The sequence below is a fragment of the Aulonocara stuartgranti genome (genome assembly GCF_965226115.1).
Source record: "Aulonocara stuartgranti genome assembly, chromosome: 3".
Lineage (NCBI taxonomy): Eukaryota > Metazoa > Chordata > Actinopteri > Cichliformes > Cichlidae > Aulonocara > Aulonocara stuartgranti.
The window spans coordinates 62,364,504-62,383,318 of NC_138941.1; the positions used below are offsets into that span (position 1 = coordinate 62,364,504).

The window sequence follows — 18,815 nt, forward strand, 5'->3', positions numbered from 1 at the left end:
AAGGACAATCTTGACAAGACACAAATGAACAACTACAGGCCGATCTCAAATCTCCCATTTTTAAGTAAGATCATTGAAAAAGCAGTTTCTCAACAGCTCAATTACTTCTTAAAACAGAATAACTGCTACGATGCCTTCCAGTCAGGTTTTAGACAGAACCACAGCACTGAAACCGCTCTGACCAAAGTGTTTAATGACATATGTCTGAATACAGACAGTGGAAAAATGTCAGTCCTAGTTTTACTGGATCTCAGTGCAGCATTTGATACAGTTGACCACAACATATTACTCAAACGACTGGAGAACTGGGCAGGTCTTTCGGGAACTGTACTAAACTGGTTCAAAACATACTTAGAAAACAGGAAATACTTTGTATCAATAGGTAACTTCACATCCGAGCAGACAAGTATCACATGTGGAGTTCCCCAAGGTTCCATCTTGGGACCCCCTCTGTTTAACATTTACATGCTCCCACTGGCACAGATTATAAAGAACAACAAAATAAACTACCACAGCTATGCAGATGACACACAAATATATATCACAATGTCACCAGGAGACCGAGGCCCTGTACAGGCTCTTGGTAAATGCATTGAGGAAATTAATGACTGGTTGTGCCACAATTTTCTCCACCTAAACAAAAACAAAACTGAGGTAATAGTCTTTGGCGCCAAAGAAAAACGATTACAGGTCACCAGAGAACTTCAATCTATACATCTAAAAACCACAAACCAGGCGAGAAATTTGGGTGTAGTGATGGATGCAGACCTAAACTTAGAAAAACACATTAAGACAATAACCAAGTCAGCTTACTATCACCTCAAGAATATTTCAAGGATAAAAGATCTGATGTCTCAACAGGACCTGGAAAAACTAGTCCATGCATTCATTTTTAGTAGGCTTGATTACTGTAACAGCATCTTTACAGGTCTACCTAAAAAATCAGTCAGACAACTACAGCTCATTCAGAACTCTGCTGCTCGAGTCCTCACTAAGACCAAAAAAGTGGACCACATCAGTCCAGCTCTGAGGTCTTTACACTGGCTGCCTGTCCGTCAGAGGATAGACTTTAAAGTTCTGATGCTGGCCTATAAAGCTCTGAATGGTTTAGGACCAAAATACATCAGTGACCTCCTGACCCAGTATGAACCTTCCAGATCCCTCAGGTCATCTGGATCCGGTCTTTTATCAGTTCCCAGAGTCAGAACCAGACACGGAGAAGCTGCATTCAGCTTTTATGCTCCTTATATCTGGAACAAACTCCCAGAAAGCCTCAGATCAGCTGAAACACTCAGTTTATTTAAATCCAGGTTGAAGACTCACCTGTTCTCAGCTGCATTTGAATAAAGCACCAAATCCACACTTTAAGCTTAAATTTCAAAACTTACACTAACTACTGATCTTATCTATTTCTGATTTTATCTGTTTTGATTTTATATACTGTTTTGTTTGTTTGTTTGTTTGTTAAGTGGGTTTAGAGCTCTGGGTAGCTCCCCAGCTGGGTCTAGACTGGGTCTAGAGAGTATTTTAAATCTAGGGAATTTAAAATAGAAAGTAGCTCGTCCACAGAAGGACTGGTAGCTCCCCTTACGATAAGGGTTCAGATCGCGCGAACAGGTGTGAAATGTGTGTGTTTAGTTAGTTTATTTGCTTGTTTTAATCAATTTTAAATCATGCTTTTTATTTGTTTTGTTTCTAATGTCTCTGTAAAGCACTTTGAATCACCTTGTTGTTGAATTGTGCTATACAAATAAATTTGCCTTGCCTTACTTCCTGTTTGTCTATTTTCTATTTTCTTTTTAAAAATGTTTCAGACCAAAAAGAGTTAACAGTCAAAGGAGGAGAAGATGCCACTCTGGAGTGTTCTGGTCCCACAGATGCTACTTTAATTATGATGAGGTGGGAAAAGTCTGACCTGCAGTCAGAGGATATTGTCATCCTCTTCAGAGATGGTCGTTTTCAAGATAAGTACCAGCATGAACTATTTAAAGGTAGAGTGGTGATGAAAGATCCAAAATGGAAGGAGACTGGAGACTTTTCTGTGATTCTCAAACATGTCACCACGAACGACGCTGGAACATATGAATGTGAAGCTGGATATGCTGGACAGAAACTACAGTCTCTAAACAGAGTCACTTTGAAGGTTGAAAACTCAGGTGAGTTTAATTTCAGCTTCTTCCTGGTTATGGATGTGACAGCATAACACAGGTATTATATCATACTGTATTGTATAATAGTCTGTACACTGTGTTTGCTAAACTGATTAAATTAAAATGAATTCAAAACTTGTTAAATTAATCAACAGCTCAAATTCTTGACCCAAAGGCATAATTTTAGTGACTTTTAGACACTTGAATATAGATTTATATGTTATATCTGTCAATCAAGCTGAAGTAGTCATAAATAACATGCTGTAGAGTTAAAGGCTAGAGGTGAAGCTGAGTGTTGTTGTTCCTCCAGGTGAGTGAGTAGAGTTGAGTGTGTGTGTGTGATCAGAGGTGAAGCTGCTTCCTGGTTGTTGATGTTTGTTTCTAAAGATGTTGTTGATGAGACTTTGTAGAAAGCAGCTGGTCTGAGTGATGTGATCAGAGTGCAGTAGATAATGTCTGACAGCAGTTTGAAGAGGAAATGGATTCTGTTCTGATCTTCACTCATCACCTACCTGACAGCTGACACCTCACACCTGTTTCTCACCTGCAGGTCAACCAGGAGGACAAAGTGGAGATGGAGGGAAGGAGGCTGGAGGGAAGGAGACTAGAGTAAAGGAGAGTGGTTCTGTTGGACTGATAGTTGGTCTGTCAGTTCCTGCTGTGCTTGTTGTTGTTGGTGTTGGTGCTGTTTTTATCTACAGAACATATAGACGTAGACAAAATCCAGATTACCGGGCCCCTGAGGATCAGGGGCTTTGAAATTCCATCAGTGGCTTCCAAACTGAACCGTGAGTCCTGCTGCTTGTTTCAGATTCATGAAAAGCCAGTTCAACATTCAGAGTGACTGATGTTGGTCCAACAGTGGACTCAGATAGTAGCAATGTCAGTTTTTGTTGCAGTTGTTGGTGTTTTGATCAACATAAGATATAAAGAACAACGTTAGGACTCACATGGCACTGAACCACAGAGACAAATGTTCTGTGGCTGAATTGTGAATCTCCTGCTGATGAAGATGGAGACAAAAATGATATGAAAACAGACAGCTGTCACCAACACGCCACAAGGATCCCTGATGTCACTTTGACACTTGAGAAGGAACTGCTTCATCAACCTCAGTCTCAGCAAAGAACAGGACTGCATCCAGAAAATGACATCAGAGTGCAGTAGATAATGTCTGACAGCAGTTTGAAGAGGAAATGGATTCTGTTCTGTTCTTCACTCATCACCTACCTGACAGCTGACACCTCACACCTGTTTCTCACCTGCAGCTCAGACAGGAGGACAAAGTGGAGGGAAGGAGGCTGGAGTAGAGGAGAGTGGTTCTGTTGGACTTACAGTTGGTCTGTCAGTTTCTGCCGTTTCTTGTTGTTTTTGTTGCTGGTTTTGTGCTCTACAGAAATCGTAGAGGGCGACTTCTTCCAAATAATCCAATGATTTGTGTTCAGTGGGTTCATAACTGAGCTGTGAGTCCTGCTGCTGTTCCAGGTTATTATCAGTAAGTTCAGCATTCAGACTGACAGAGGAGAGACACAGGAAACAATAAAAAATAAAACTTTGCATTGTTTTGCATAATTATCTGATCTCTGATGTTCCTGCTCACCATACCAACAAACTGCCTAATTTTAACAATAATTGTCAGTTTAAATCATTATCTGTTGTTTGTAAAATATTTTATTAGATCTTATATATAAAAAACAATAAGAATGTATTTGAATTGTTACAGATTATGATTTTTTTAAAAGTTTGTAACACATAAACATGTATCACTCAGCTACTGTACTGGTGTGGATGTTATATTCTCTTATTTTGCGCGCACACACACACACACACACACACACACACACACACACACACACACACACACACACACGTGCTAGATAGGTTAGGCTACACTCTATGGTAGGAGAGCCAAAAATACAGCCTGAACCAGCCCATTGGATGGGTTTGAAAAATGGGGGGGGGGGGGGGGGGCTTAAATTTTTTTTGACAAAAATAGACAGAACAAAATTGTCAATATTTTTTTGAGTGAGTGAATAATTTAATAAAAACAGTTGTTCTTCAACTGTTTTGTCTTCAATTGTCAGCTCACTTTCATGTAATTACATTTATAGTTTTTTACAGACGCTAGGTCACATTTCTCAATACTTAGATCACGTTTGCAAAACTCCTCACACAGTGAGCACAACAGAAGTCTATGTGGGCTAAACTGAGGACCAGTTATCATTGTTTTGGCACAAAATGCATTCAATGACTACATCTCTCAAATTTCATGAATTATCTTCTCACTCAGACACAACAACTGCCAAAAATCTTTGTACGGACAGGACATTTTGCATGTACTTACATACTGTTTTCAAAACTGTTAAACTTATGGCCAAAACAATAACACAATGCAAAACTTGAAAAGACAGCAAAATGCAATAGCAATATTTTATTGAAACATATTTTAAATCTAAAAATGCAGTTTAACCAGCCACAGCTTATTCTCATTGTAGATGAACATCTACACAGGTGTTACTCCTTCAATTTTTCAACTCCTTCAATTCTGGCATGCCAGAAGATTCTTTCCTAGGTGTGTTGCCCAAGATGATATAAGATGTGATGTGGATGAGAACCTGTGGCCAAATAGAGAAGACCGAGTAGATTAGCATTACTATTGTATGTGTATCAGTGGATGGTGTGTATACAAATTCTTGTATTTTGGGATTACTTAGTGCGAAAAAAATAAAAATACATAAACAAATATTAACGAATTCTGCATGATGTCTGATTCATTCCAGTAACATATATTGAAATTATAAACAGAGATGTGTCCTTGTTTTACACAAGAAAACACTGTGTAATGCTACATGTTGTTAGTGTTTTTTAGGTCATTGTTTTGTGGGTGACAAAGTGTGTTTGTCGGCTGTCAACCTTTGCTAGTGTTCTGGAAGAATGAGTTTATTTGAGACCTGAATAAAGTGTTTTGGTAGTTGTAGTGCATTTTGAATGTGAAATGAACTGCTTTACCAAGCTGACGGTCAGTTAGGAGAATTGTGTGAAGAGTTTTGCAAAAGTGACCTAAGTATTGGGAAATGTGTCCCAGCGGCTGTAAAAAACTGTAAAAGTCAAAGATTTGCTGCTCCTAGCTTCTCTCTCTCTTCCGTCCTCCCTGACAGATGGTTTTTCAGACAGGCTGAGCAATCAGGCTTAAAAAGAAAAACAATGATCACTTTTAGGTTTTAAACACAATTTCATAATTAATATGGGGCTGGGGTGGGGGAGTGCAGTGGTTAGCATGGTTGCCTTACTGCAAGAAGGTTCTGGATAGCAATCTGCCAGATAGGGTGTTTTTGTGTGAGATTCCTCTGAGTATTCTGGCTTCCCCCAAAAGTCCAAAAACATGCATGTTTGATTAATTGGTGATTCCTAATTGAATTATTTGGTATGTTAGCTCTGTGACAGCTGTGATGGAGACTAAATTGAATAACCAGTGCTCTGGAGAAAAGAGGAAAAAAGTCAGAAGCAAGACAGAATACATGTGTATATGAGAGAGAGGTGGACAGGTGAACATGTATGGAGTAAAAAATTTAAATATCAGGGGGATGACAGGAGGAGAGAAGCTGCAGAGAGGCGTGTAAGACTGCAACTCTGGATTGTCATATTTTGGGGGGTTTAACAAATTTGGCCAGATTTCTAGAAATGAGGGCTGCTCCATCCAAAGTTAGATGTATGGCATTTAGTAACTGTTAAAATAATGTATGTTTCCTGAGCAGAATATTTATACTAAATCTCAAGACAAGATACCTGTGGTAACTCCTCAAAAAGTACCCCTAATCTGTTTATTCCAGGCTCAATATCTTGAGCTTTAAAATCCGCTTTTTGCATTTCAAAATAATCCTTCTTTATTTTACCCTGGGCCTTGGTGGTGACCCTTAATTCATTAATTCTTCTAATTGGTTTCCAATGGCCAACAGAAGGTTTGAACAACAGCTTGGTGGGGCATGAGATGTGAAATGTCTTAGCATAAAGAGTGGGAGAAAAAGTAAATACTGCATGGTGAGCAGCTAGCTAGATTCTATCCAAAGTTATAACTAAAGAGCAGCTGTACCTCTGGTCCTGTTTGCTCTGATGGTTATCTGTCCGGATATGATGTCTTCTGTTCTCACTGCTGAGTAGACTGCAGCTGGATCACTCCCTACACAATAAAATGAATTGAAATTACTGCAGATATAACAAACATTACAGTACTGTTATATTTAAAAAGAAAATACACGAGTACAGCTGGTACAGTTCTCTTGGATGTTTTATGCCATGTTTGATCATAATCGTCCATTTATTCTCAGTGTTGCTATAACCAGTAATGTAGTTAATGCACTACAGCTGTGACAAATATTTTATTATTTGTAATGTTACATCATGAGAAGAGTAAGAGAAGTAAGAGAAGAGTAAGTAATAAGGAATATTTTTTATAAACCACAGCAGCTTTTCACACTTTTTTTCTTATCCTTTTCTCATCATCTCTTTGCTATGAAAAGACTGACCATATGGAACTGTTTGTGTGCAAACTGAAGGTAGAAAACCACAAAGCTGCCAGAAGCTAATAATATAGACTGACACACTTCACCACAGAGCACAAAGCAAACTGTTGCTTTGCAACATGGATGCTATTATTAACCAAATCAAAATAGACTGGAGCAAGAATTCTCATTAGCTTCAGAACACAAAAACAGGATGCTGCATCTGTGGTTACAAACCGAACGTTGGCTGTACCTGAAAGCAGGCAGTTAGTCATCTTTGTTCTGTTTAATCTGTCTCTTTATACATCCTGCTAACAGCTTGTGTGTGAACAAAACCCGAGTAGCAGAGACATGGGCACCTCTTCTGAGCTGCTATTGGCAATTGTTGCTCAATTGCAAAACTGCTGAATGATCTGTTGCCCAAAAGTTGGCAGAAAGTCACAACGACATTATACTGTATATTAATCATTACTAATAACAGATCAACAGTCTAGATTAACTACAATCAGTCCCATTAGGCTCATGACTGACCTAAAATAATAACAGGATACCTCAAAACAAGATAATTAACTTTTTCTTTTTTTTTTTTTTTGTGTCCCGTTTGGATCTTTGGCCATCAGAATTGTTGTCTTAAGGCCAAGAAAGATGCCAAGCGGATTTATTTTACCAAGTGGATCATCATGGCCTTGCCATATTGGTCCATTTGATTGACCTTTATTATGATTATGAATTTATTTTATTTTCAGTTGCTACAAACGGGACAGACATGACTGGGGGATAGGACAGGGAGAGAGAATGAAAGAAAGAGAGGGAGAGAAAGAAAACCAAAGGGGAGAAGAGACGGTGAGAAGGGGGGGGGGAAGAAAGAAAAAAACAAACAAACAAAAAAAACAAAACACCTGGGTCACCTGTATGGAGAAAAAAAAACAGAAGAGAAAGCAAACAACAAAGAGCAACATAATAAAAAAAACGGCACCATCACAATAAACTAGCTAGCAATAGATATCAGTAGATACTAAATAATAAACAATATTGTGCAGCACGCAAGATAGACAGCGCACAATGTGCTTTGAGGCAGCAGCCAAGAAAGCTGTAGTCCGCGTCTGTGAATACCCATGTGTACACCTGTGTGCATACCTGTGTGGATCAGCATGCTTGCATTCCAAAGGTTTCTCCATGTAACAATCTGCTAGGGAGTGTGGGGAGCCACAGCCCCGTCCTCCAGGGCATGAAGCAGGTATGGAGGAGATCAAAACTCCAGACATCCAGAGGCCCCCAGAACACAAGAGACCATGGAAGACCAACAGAGGGGCAGCCGCGCCACTGTCCCAGTAAGAGCTGAGGAGAGTCCCAGATGAGGGCTAACTCAGCAGCCGCGGAGCAGAAGCCAGGGGGAGTTGCAGTGACGCGCCCGTGAGCTCCGCCGGCAGCCAGCTGTGCCTGAGTGACCGAGCCCCAGGCCGAGAGGCCGGGGGCACCCCACCTCCGAAGTGGCCCGAGCGAGCCCCAGGCTCCAGGCCGCGATAAGCGGCCGCCAAGGAGTGAGCCGGTGTGTACCCGATAATTAACTTTTTCATAATGTCCAGGATTCTGGTGAGCGACTTAAAATAACCAATTCTGCAAAACTCAGAATACGCCTGGTAGCCTGGTGTTACTTACCAGATGTCACTAGTTACTAAGATGGAGATCATTATAAAAATTTAACATTTTAATGTATTGTTACGATTTTAATGTTAACATTTAGATTAAAACAAAGCATCAGTTCTTGAGTGTAGAAGTGAACCAAGAGACAAAGAAGAACAGATGTACCTCTCATCTTTGATTTATTTTTCTTGTCTCTTGTGATGATTTCTCCATAAGTGACATCTTCAGTTCTTACTGCTGAGTAGACTGCGGCTGGATCACTCTCTGCACAATAAACACACAATAATACACACACAGAGGACATTACTGCAGATCATGCAGAGTTGCTGATAGTGATAGTGATATTGATATTGATATTGATACTGCTCCTGCAGAAAGATTTTTGAATCTTTTCATTTACTATTCATATTGTTATATCGGTCTAAAATAAATTAACATAAACACTCCAGAAATCAAACCCAAGAGAATCAAAACACATCATGAAAACAAAGATAACAAAGATAACTAATACAAACAGAAAAACACTGAGTCCACAGACTCAGGACCGTGACAGGATCAGGATGAGGCCCCTTTTTCAGGTTCATGGCCTTTTTTGTGATGCACAATATAGGCTATCTGTCTTGATAGACTAAAATAAATTATTCTACCTACCATCATGCAGACACTGCCTTGATACAATTTAAACATTTTCACATCTATTCTCTGCATGTTATTTTATTGTTATATTTATATTTACACATACATAGTTTAAATAACTTAACTCTGTTAAAACTATTCCCCTCAGTTATGGCCGCTTCATGTTTATTGGCATCAGCAGCATCAGATGGGCTTATCTGCTGCTTCAATGCTACAAAAACATTCCATTTAAGAATTATTTAATATTACACAGATCATCCTGGAACCTATAAATTGTGTTTATTTTCATCTTAAAACTAAGGATTGTCGTGAATTATCCTCCACTTATTGGGTTCTAATAAGCTAATGACCTTGGTCATATTAATTTGTTTTATAGCAAAGGTTGTGCTGACCTTATTGGCCATGCTGAAAATACAGAGTTTGATCTGTATAATCTCTTTATCAACTGCACCTGGGATCTGTCCTCTCGTAAACAGGTTAGTTAACACAGTATATTTTTCAGTATCTTCCTCCAACGTCTTTCTTTTTTTGAGCTTAGCCTTTTCAATTCCTTGTGGCCTCGTGCTGCCCTCTATAATCACAGACTGATGCCTAACAGTGTCACATGCTTCACCAAGTTTGATATCACACCCTCTGGCGGACAGAGGCTCAGAGATATACAGATATATGGAGGGAGATGTTGCAACAGTTTGAAAATACAACACGTTGGAGAAAAAAAACAAAAAACATTGCAAAACGTTCCATGGTCCATGGTCGGAATTCACATCTGTGCCTGTTTGTCTGTGTCTATATGTCAGGTCGAGTATTAGACGCCACCTCTCTGGGAACATCTCAGGCCCTCCAAAGTATGGAGGCCTATCTCCCCCCACCACACTCCCTGCCGGTGGCTGATGCCCTCAGCCGTCGGTGCATTGGTGGTTCTTGGTGTCTGGGGCTGGGAGCTCAGGTATGTACCGGCTCACTCCCGGTGGCTGCTTGGCGGGGGCTGGCTCGGTTGGGCCTCTTTCCAAGCAAAAGCTTGCAAAAGCTTGGCAGGGACTCTCAACCATTTTTTTTCCTACTCAAACCTTTTCTTCTGTTCCAAAAAGTTGATTCTGTTCATCTGGTTTTTAGTGGGAGAAAAGCTACGTCCAGATGAACAGAATCAACTTTTGGGGATTTCCTTACCATGATGATTGCGCATGCATCAAGACCTTGTCTCCTGTTTTGTGGCCAGCCAGGGAGCATAAGCATTTTACTTTTTTTGGTTTCACTTTATTGTCCACTGTTTCCTTTTCTGCTGGTTGTTTTGGTATTATAGAAGCTACTACTTAATGGTGTGAGGTAATTATAAATAGTTTGTAAGATTGTAAAATGTATTTCATGCACACGGTTTTTTGTTTGGAGACTCGGCTTATGTATAACTTGAGTTGTTGCCCTGTTATGTTGCACCACTTTTGCCACAGGGGTCATAACACTTGGCAAGCTCCAGTTTTGATTTTTTTTTCTCATCCTATATCAGCGTTTATGTGATGGTAGTTTATGAGTAGCAACAGTATCATTCAAATGAATATTGCAGCAACTTTCCACGCCATAAAATTGCAGTGGTGTGCGACGCAATCAGTGCTAAGTGTATACTGGTGCCTTAATTCTAGAAAGACCAGAGCTGTTGAATGAAATTCACATCATGTCTTCATTTCTATGGACCTTTTTGTTAAGAGCAGTGGCAGATTATGGAACCTCTCAATAGTTCCAGATTTTAGCAACATACGCTCGCAGGACATCCCATTTAACAACTCTGGGTAACAATAACTGTTCAGACAGATCCATTTATACCTTAATAATTTTCAAACTTGAAAGTCTGTCACTTAATTTAAATTTGCATTGAAGCACTGCAAGATATATTTGTAGTCTCCGTGTATCATGTGACAGCTCCAGTTCTGAAGCCCTGCTGATGTGACTTTGGCTCTGAGAAAGAAGAGCGATGGGCCAAACCAGCAGAAACATTTCAGATTCTAATAAACTACTAAACTACTAAATATCTTTATATAGGTTACTTAGAATTTGTGAACAGTGAAGACACTGATAATCCAAATGTTGGTGTTAAAAAATATGAAAGTGAAGGAAAAACGGCACTGGAAGTTCTTATTTCAAATCGTAATTTAAAAAAAAATCTGAATATTTACTAACTTTTATTAACAATTTTGAATTCATGACAGTGTGCACAGTTTATCAATAAGTTATAGATATTCCTTTTTAGAAAAAAAACAAACACAAAATAAAAACAAAAAGAAGAAGCCTACAAACTTTTTTTCGCTAATGATAAACAGGAAAGTGGACGACAGCGGAGCTGTTTTTTTTTATTTTTTGTTAACCACAAAGAGTAAATCCAGTGCGCAAACAACACTCAGCAGTGAGATTTTAAAGATGAGTACATTTGAAAAAAGCTTCAATACAATCAATGGGAAAATGAAAACTTTGTACCGATATTGGTTTAAAGTGTAAAAATATGGACTGTAATGTAAGGTTATAAGTCAACCATTAAATCAATAAAATACATATTTTTAATTTAAAAACAACACTTATTTTCACAATTCTAATAATCTCAACATAGAAAAGGTTTTTCTTTTTGTAGTTTGTTTTCCTAATTTTTATTCTTCTTTACTCTATAATAAAACCAGATCTTAATTATTTATGAATTTGAAGATCAGAGAAAAAGTCCTCCTGGATAAAACTATGAGCATAATGCACATGTGGACATTTTTACTATTTTAATTTTAAATGTAATTTTGAAAAAAACTAAAAAAAAATAAGTGACATCCTTTTAAATTGTTGCATTTTATTTTCTGTTTTTATTTTATTTTATCTTTTCTTTATTAGTGAATAGTGGTGTTCTCCCTGCTGAACAGAGTGCAGCTGGATCACTCTCTGCACAATATAAAACACATGCAGAGGACCGAGTTGGTGCCTTTTTAAATGTATGTGTCTGAAAAATACTATGGCTGACTGTGCAGGTAATAGTACTATTTAAATGTTTTTAGTGCTAATTAACAGGTGTCTGTGTGATGCAATGGATATAGCTTGCAAGCAATTCCGTACACTATTGTCTCATCCAAATATACTTCTAGCTAAAAAATAAAAAATAAAAAATAAATAAATAAAGACAATATGGTATGCTTGTATCCCATAATCTTGGGTCCTAACTCTTTGCAAACCCTGAAACATAAAAATGCCCAGTGTTCTCAACACTACACAATCGTGCAACCCCACCCCCAACCCAGCAAAATACAATATTACCTCTTTGTCTGGCTGACTGTAGTTGGTGAGTTGATATTTTGATGTCACTGTAAATGATGTCATCTGTGATGTCTTCTCCATTTTCTTTTTGATCTGCTGAAATGAACCAATAATGTTTAAGAAAGTTGTTTCCCTCTGCCATAGAGAATAAATACTAACACTAATGCTAATGTAATCATAATGAGTGTATACTTTACTTTATTCTACAAAACAAACCTGGACACGTATAGTCTACAAGTCTGAGTCTCACCTTCAGGTTTCCTATGAACAAGTCGTCTAATCAGCAGAACCAGTATCACCAGAAGAACCAAAACACAGACTGGTGCAGCAATCAACACAGGGAGGTTGATATGGACATATGACACGTGTTTATTATCAGGAGGAGGTGTGGATGTAGGTGGAGGTGTGGTGGTGTTTCTCTCTAAAATAAAGCAAACACAGTCATTAAGTTGTCGTCACATTGTGAATGTTGAAACCTGCAGAAACACAGACAGGTGAGTGTGTCACCTGTGACAGTGATCCAGCTGGATGGAGACTCTCCATGACCGCTGATGTCACACTTGTAGAGGCCTTCATCAGACCTGGAAACATGCTGGATGGTCATGTGACCTGTAGGCTGCTTCCTGATGAGGGAGCCATCTTTATAGAAAGCAGCTGGGAGGTTGGAGGGAGTGGTCTTGTTTTTACAGAGCAGAGTGACGTCATCTCCCTCCATCACAGGGAGGACAGGACTCTGCAGGATCACTGATCCACCTCAACACAGAGACAAACTACAGCATTTCATCCATTTACACACAGCTTCATCAACACTAACTCCACACACTCAGCTTACCAGTGACTGTCAGCTTAACCATGTTACTGATGGGACCCTCTCTGGACTCACACCAGTAAACTCCACTTTCAAGTGGGTCAATGTAGCTGATGTTGCAGGAAGAACCAGCTGGTTTTCCCCACCCATCTCCACACTGAGTCCTCTGTTGTTTGCTTGTGTTTCTCCTCAGAGTCCATCCAGCAGAGCCGTCGTCCTCCTCACAGCTCAGAGACACAAAGTCGTCTTTAAAAAACTGAGAGCTGCTGGGACTCACAGTCAGACGAGCTGTGGAGAATTCAATGTAATCTGATTCTGTATTCTGATTAAAACTTAAAAGCCGTGCTGTGTTTTATAACCCACCATTCAGTGGTGGCTTGTAAGAACATATTACCAAAAACAATATATTACAATAACCACATAGTATTTGCTTCTAATAAAATATATTTGTTTTCCTAATTTCCATAATCACTTTATGTTTAATAATCAAAGATTACTGTTAGTAGTTAGTAAGACAACAGGCTAATATCAGACTTAGCGGGAACCAAAAAATATGGTATCGGAGAATTAAAATTTTCCTTTTCTGTCAAGATTGGCAGATTTAGAGAGACTGAGAAAATTAAGCTATACATAAAATCACATAAAACACATAAGCTTAGTATGGAGTCATGTCCAGACCAGATAAAGAGTTCTTAGATCACATAGAATGTGCCTGTCCAAAAAAGCTTTTCTTGAACAGTTCCAGTTTTTACTCCATGATAAATGCTTCTTGGAGACATAGATAAGGTAGACTCATAGGTTTGTTGATATTTCATTACTTTCAGGTACACCACAATGCAAGAAGTAATAATGCAGTAATTTTAAAAAAAAATTCTGGTATTGTTTGCTTATTAACTCCATTAACAACATGTAGAAAAGGATGTTTAACACACTTTATTGGGTTTAGATTGTCATATGCTAAACTTACTGACCTTGGTTTGCTGTGTAGCACAGAAGTGAGGTCAGAACTAAAGAGAAATAACATTCAGGTTAGTCTAAGCTTTGAGTTGTTTAAATTACAGCAAATTTCTGGTACAATAGTTTCCCTCTATTTGCCTCATTTTACAGTGACTTAAAACATCTGTAGACTCAGTAGATTTTCCAGTTATCAACACATTTACAGCACGATTTTTAACATAGTATGTGCCACAAATCTAATGTGGCAGCATTTGGTATGAGACTTGTGCTCATGTATATTTTTGATGAGTCCTGTGTAAATTCCATGTGTTGTTTTGTAAATGTTTGTCAAACTATTTCTTTCCTTCATAATAAATTCTTGTGTCGACCGATGATGTTGCCTGTGTAGCTGCATTCTGCAGCTGAAAGCACAGCTGGAGCCAGTTATCGCTGACAAATCGCCTGGTGATATGCTGGACTTTGGTGCATGTACCTCAAAGGGTCTTAATGTTACATTTGCTAGGGCAGGCTTTGTATGCAGCTATACCTTTTCTCTTTTCCTTTATTACAGGAATCATTTCCTCTGAACCTTCTTCCAACTACTCTGCTAAATTGATGTTCGTCTTGCCAAAAGTGGACATTGCAGAATTGTAGATGGTGTTTTTGAAGTCCATTTTCATTCATTATCCCCATACCAAACTTTTCTTCTTTCTGTTGCTTGATGTGCATTTGTTAATACACTTTTTGTTGACTTTTTTTGTTCCATAACCCTCAGGATCATTAAGAATTTCCAAATGACTGTCTTACTAAGTCCAACCTCAGCAGCGATGGAGCGCTGTGAGAGATCCTGCTTATGCAGTTCAACAACCCTCCACGTTCAAAAAGGGAATGGGTTTTTTTTTGCCATTGCCATCAGAATATCATGACACAGCCTGACAGAAAACTACAATGAATCCACATTTTTACACAGAATTGGCTTTTTAATGGCATGTGGTCCTAAACTTTTGATCAGCTGTGAAAGCAGCCTGTTTCAGGTCAAGCGTTGTTTTCAATACATGCTTTTTTGCCATTTTTCAAGTGGTTTTAAACTTTTGATCGCAACTGTATAAAAAGAAATATGGTATCTAACCAAATGCTTACTCTGCATTACCTTGGCCTCCAGTAACACTGTGAGAAATCTTGGAATCATTTTTGACGATGATATGTCCTTCAAAGCACATATTACAAAATATGTAGGACTCTTTTCTTCCATTTGAACAACATCTCCAAAGTTAGAAATATCCTGTCTCAGAGTGACGCTGAAAAACTAGTTCATGCATTTATTACTTCAAGGCTGGACAACTGTAATTCATTATTATCAGGATGTCCTAAAAACTCACTGAAAAGCCTTCAGTTAATCCAAAATGCTGCAGCAAGAGTACTGACAGGGACTAGAAAGAGAGAGCAGATTTCTCCTGTTTTGGCTTCCCTTCATTGGCTTCCTGTTAAATCCAGAATTGAATTCAAAATCCTGCTCCTCACATACAAGGTCTTAAATAATCAGGCCCCATCTTATCTAAATGACCTTGTAGTACCATATCACCCTATTAGAGCACTTCGCTCTCGCTCTGCAGGCCTACTTGTTGTTCCTAGAGTATTTAAAAGTAGAATGGGAGGGAGAGTTTTCAGGCCCCTCTTCTGTGGAACCAGCTTCCAGTTTGGATTCAGGAGAAAAACACACACTCTATTTTTAAGTTTCAAATTTTCCGCTTTGATAGAACATATAGCTGGATCAGGTGACCCTGAATCATTCTTTAGTTAAATTTAGTTGAATTTCAGCCAAGACTTGGCTAATGGGGCCTTCCCATGATGCACCAGGTGTTTCTTTTTCTTTTACATTCACCTGTATCACTCTTTTTTTTTTTATGAATGCACCTCTGTGCATTTAATTATTAGTTATTATTAATCTCTGGCTCTCTTCCACCACATGTCATTTCTTTCCCACTGTTGCTAAAGCACTTGCTCACAGTGGGTGATATGGTTGTTGGGATTTTCTGTTTTCTTTGTAGTATTGTAGGGTCTTTACCTTACAAGATAAAGCATCTTGAGGCAACTGTTGATTATTTGGCACTATATAAACAAAATTGAATTGAATTGAAAATTAAGTAAGTACAACTTGTTAGAGTAGTTTTAATGAACCAATTTTTGTTTTAATTTGCAACAGCCATTAAAAATTGGAAATGTTTTGCTGCCCACTGAAGGTAAAACACAACTATAGTCTTTGCACAAGCTGATCCCTTCAGTTATTCTCATTTTTGTTTGTTGAGGTTGGCTCTCCGTTAAAAGCTTTGTTTCCATCACTTGTCAGCCAGAACTTTATCCTAGTTATTTTCCACTAAAGGCAAATATGAATTGATAAGATGACTTCATGGCTAATAATAGTAAAGAAAATTAAAATGTATAAATTACAGATTACTGATATTAGATCTAAAGATATAAATCCCCGATGAAAAAAGTTGCACTCTCATCCTTAATAATATAATGTTAAAGTTATGGTCCAAGACCATAATTCTAAAAAATAAAAATAAAAATAATTAGAAAAATGAATAAATGAAATTAAATGTGATACACACCTTCTTCTAAATCTAAATCTTCTAAGTCATATTGCTGTTGTTTATTATATATTTTTATACCAGCAGTCTTTCACTGTTTAGCCGAATGCAGAAACCACTAAACTATGGAGCCGCTATCTCGTTTCATATTACATAATTTTCTATATGAAAGGATTGCAATAAATTGTCTTTAGAGAAAGAAAAATGATTATGATATGACATGGATCTTTTAACAAAGACAAACTTGAATATGCCGCTTTAAGACCTATCATCCCAGACTCTTAAATGATGAATTGAATTGTTATTATTAATCTATGACTGTGTTCATTCCCCTCCTTTTTCAAACATGTGCATTCTACACTTGCATTGTTACTTCATTAAAAAATAAAAATGTTCTGAAATTATTTCATTGTTTCTACTGTTGATTATTTATTTTCTAATGCTCAGTAATTAAAAAAAATAATTTCTGTAGAAAAAGTCTGGTTCTTTAACTGATGTGGTCTAAATATAATTAATTAAGTTTGGAAATTAAAGATTATACTCACAGAGCAGCTTCTGAAGAGATGCTGGGTTCATTTTCCTTCCCAAGAACTTACTGAGCTAAACACTTTTTTTGGACACAGCAGTTAAACCAACTTCCTTCCTCTTTGTAAGTTACTGTGTGGTTCCGATGCTGGAAATGCAACAGTTGTTCGTTTGCATTACTAGAACAGAGGTGTTTGATGGTTTGATGTGACTTTAGTACTATATTGTGTTCTGTCAGGTTTCCTCCTACTTTTTAACATAAACCGCAAAAGATCATATTGACTGAGTGGATAGCTCTGCTAGGTAGAAAGTGTTTTTGTTTTCTAGTCGGGGCTGCTTGTCTCTGCTCTTTTACGCTGCAAGAATTGCAGGATAAAAGACACATAGCAACACATTAGGACCAGACATCAAAACAGTTACACATTTTTTTCATCACCAGATTAATATATGTAAACTCCAGCGGCAACATCGATTTTACATGACGTTTGCGCTGTCCAGACTTCACAAGGTTTAACAATTGGCACATAAAACATATCCAACATTTTATAATGTAAATGCAACAATGAATGAAAATGTGTCACGTCCATACATTGTTCATGGTTACCAAGTTATACGGAAAGACACCTTTGTGACAATGAAGACTGGTTCCACCCTTTCCACCCCCCACCGGTTTTATCAATTTAGCTTTGTGTGCTTTCTGATGAAAGAGGTAGAGTTTGCAGCACTTGACCACAAATGCCACAGGCAAAGGTGTTCTAGCTTCTGATTGGTTAGTGCAATCACAAGGACATGAGAAAGGAAGTTTTATGGTGAGTTGTTGATTGTGTGGTCAAGAGAGCAGGTTTTGCTCAAGGAAGTCATCTATCTCAGAAAACCTGTTTCTTTTAATATGAGTGCTTCACTACCTCACACATATATACAGGGAGTGCAGAATTATTAGGCAAATGAGTATTTTGTCCACAACATCCTCTTCATGCATGTTGTCTTACTCCAAGCTGTATAGGCTCGAAAGCCTACAACCAATTAAGCATATTAGGTGATGTGCATCTCTGTAATGAGAAGGGGTGTGGTCTAATGACATCAACACCCTATATCAGCTGTGCATAATTATTAGGCAACGTCCTTTCCTTTGGCAAAATGGGTCAAAAGAAGGACTTGACAGCCACAGAAAAGTCAAAAATAGTGAGATATCTTGCAGAGGGATGCAGCAGTCTCAAAATTGCAAAGCTTCTGAAGCGTGATCATCGAACAATCAAGCGTTTCATTCAAAATAGTCAACAGGGTCGCAAGAAGCGCAAAATAACTGCCCATGAACTGAGAAAAGTCAAGCGTGCAGCTGCCAAGATGCCACTTGCCACCAGTTTGGCCATATTTCAGAGCTGCAACATCACTGGAGTGCCCAAAAGCACAAGGTGTGCAATACTCAGAGACATGGCCAAGGTAAGAAAGGCTGAAAGACGACCACCACTGAACAAGACACACAAGCTGAAACGTCAAGACTGGGCCAAGAAATATCTCAAGACTGATTTTTCTAAGGTTTTATGGACTGATGAAATGAGAGTGAGTCTTGATGGGCCAGATGGATGGGCCCGTGGCTGGATTGGTAAAGGGCAGAGAGCTCCAGTCCGACTCAGACGCAAGCAAGGTGGAGGTGGAGTACTGGTTTGGGCTGGTATCATCAAAGATGAGCTTGTGGGGCCTTTTCGGGTTGAGGATGGAGTCAAGCTCAACTCCCAGTCCTACTGCCAGT

General features: G+C 38.5%; 2 protein-coding genes across 3 annotated transcripts in view; one reads left to right on the top strand and one right to left on the bottom strand.

Annotated features, from left to right (window-relative positions):
* LOC309694573 (polymeric immunoglobulin receptor-like) overlaps nucleotides 1-18,815 on the top strand; it is a 152,572-nt gene that overhangs the window by 123,449 nt on the left and 10,308 nt on the right. Inside the window, exons 3-5 of one of the 2 annotated variants that reach the window (XM_082514765.1) lie at nucleotides 1,815-2,156; nucleotides 2,701-2,938; nucleotides 3,050-4,092. In XM_082514765.1, coding sequence (XP_082370891.1) covers nucleotides 1,815-2,156; nucleotides 2,701-2,909 — 551 coding nt within the window. In that variant the 3' untranslated portion in view covers nucleotides 2,910-2,938; nucleotides 3,050-4,092. Of the gene's footprint in view, nucleotides 1-1,814; nucleotides 2,157-2,700; nucleotides 2,939-3,049; nucleotides 4,093-18,815 lie in introns of those variants that run through there. The other variant, XM_082514764.1, reaches the window with a different exon arrangement.
* Nucleotides 3,585-17,116, bottom strand: LOC309703173 (uncharacterized protein; the record flags this gene model as incomplete). The annotated part of the gene is made up of 8 exons (XM_082527882.1): nucleotides 3,585-3,663; nucleotides 6,241-6,327; nucleotides 8,459-8,557; nucleotides 12,206-12,301; nucleotides 12,456-12,626; nucleotides 12,713-12,958; nucleotides 13,038-13,301; nucleotides 17,086-17,116. 8 exons carry the CDS (start codon nucleotides 17,114-17,116, stop codon nucleotides 3,659-3,661), a joined length of 999 nt encoding a protein of 332 aa, XP_082384008.1. The 3' UTR covers nucleotides 3,585-3,658.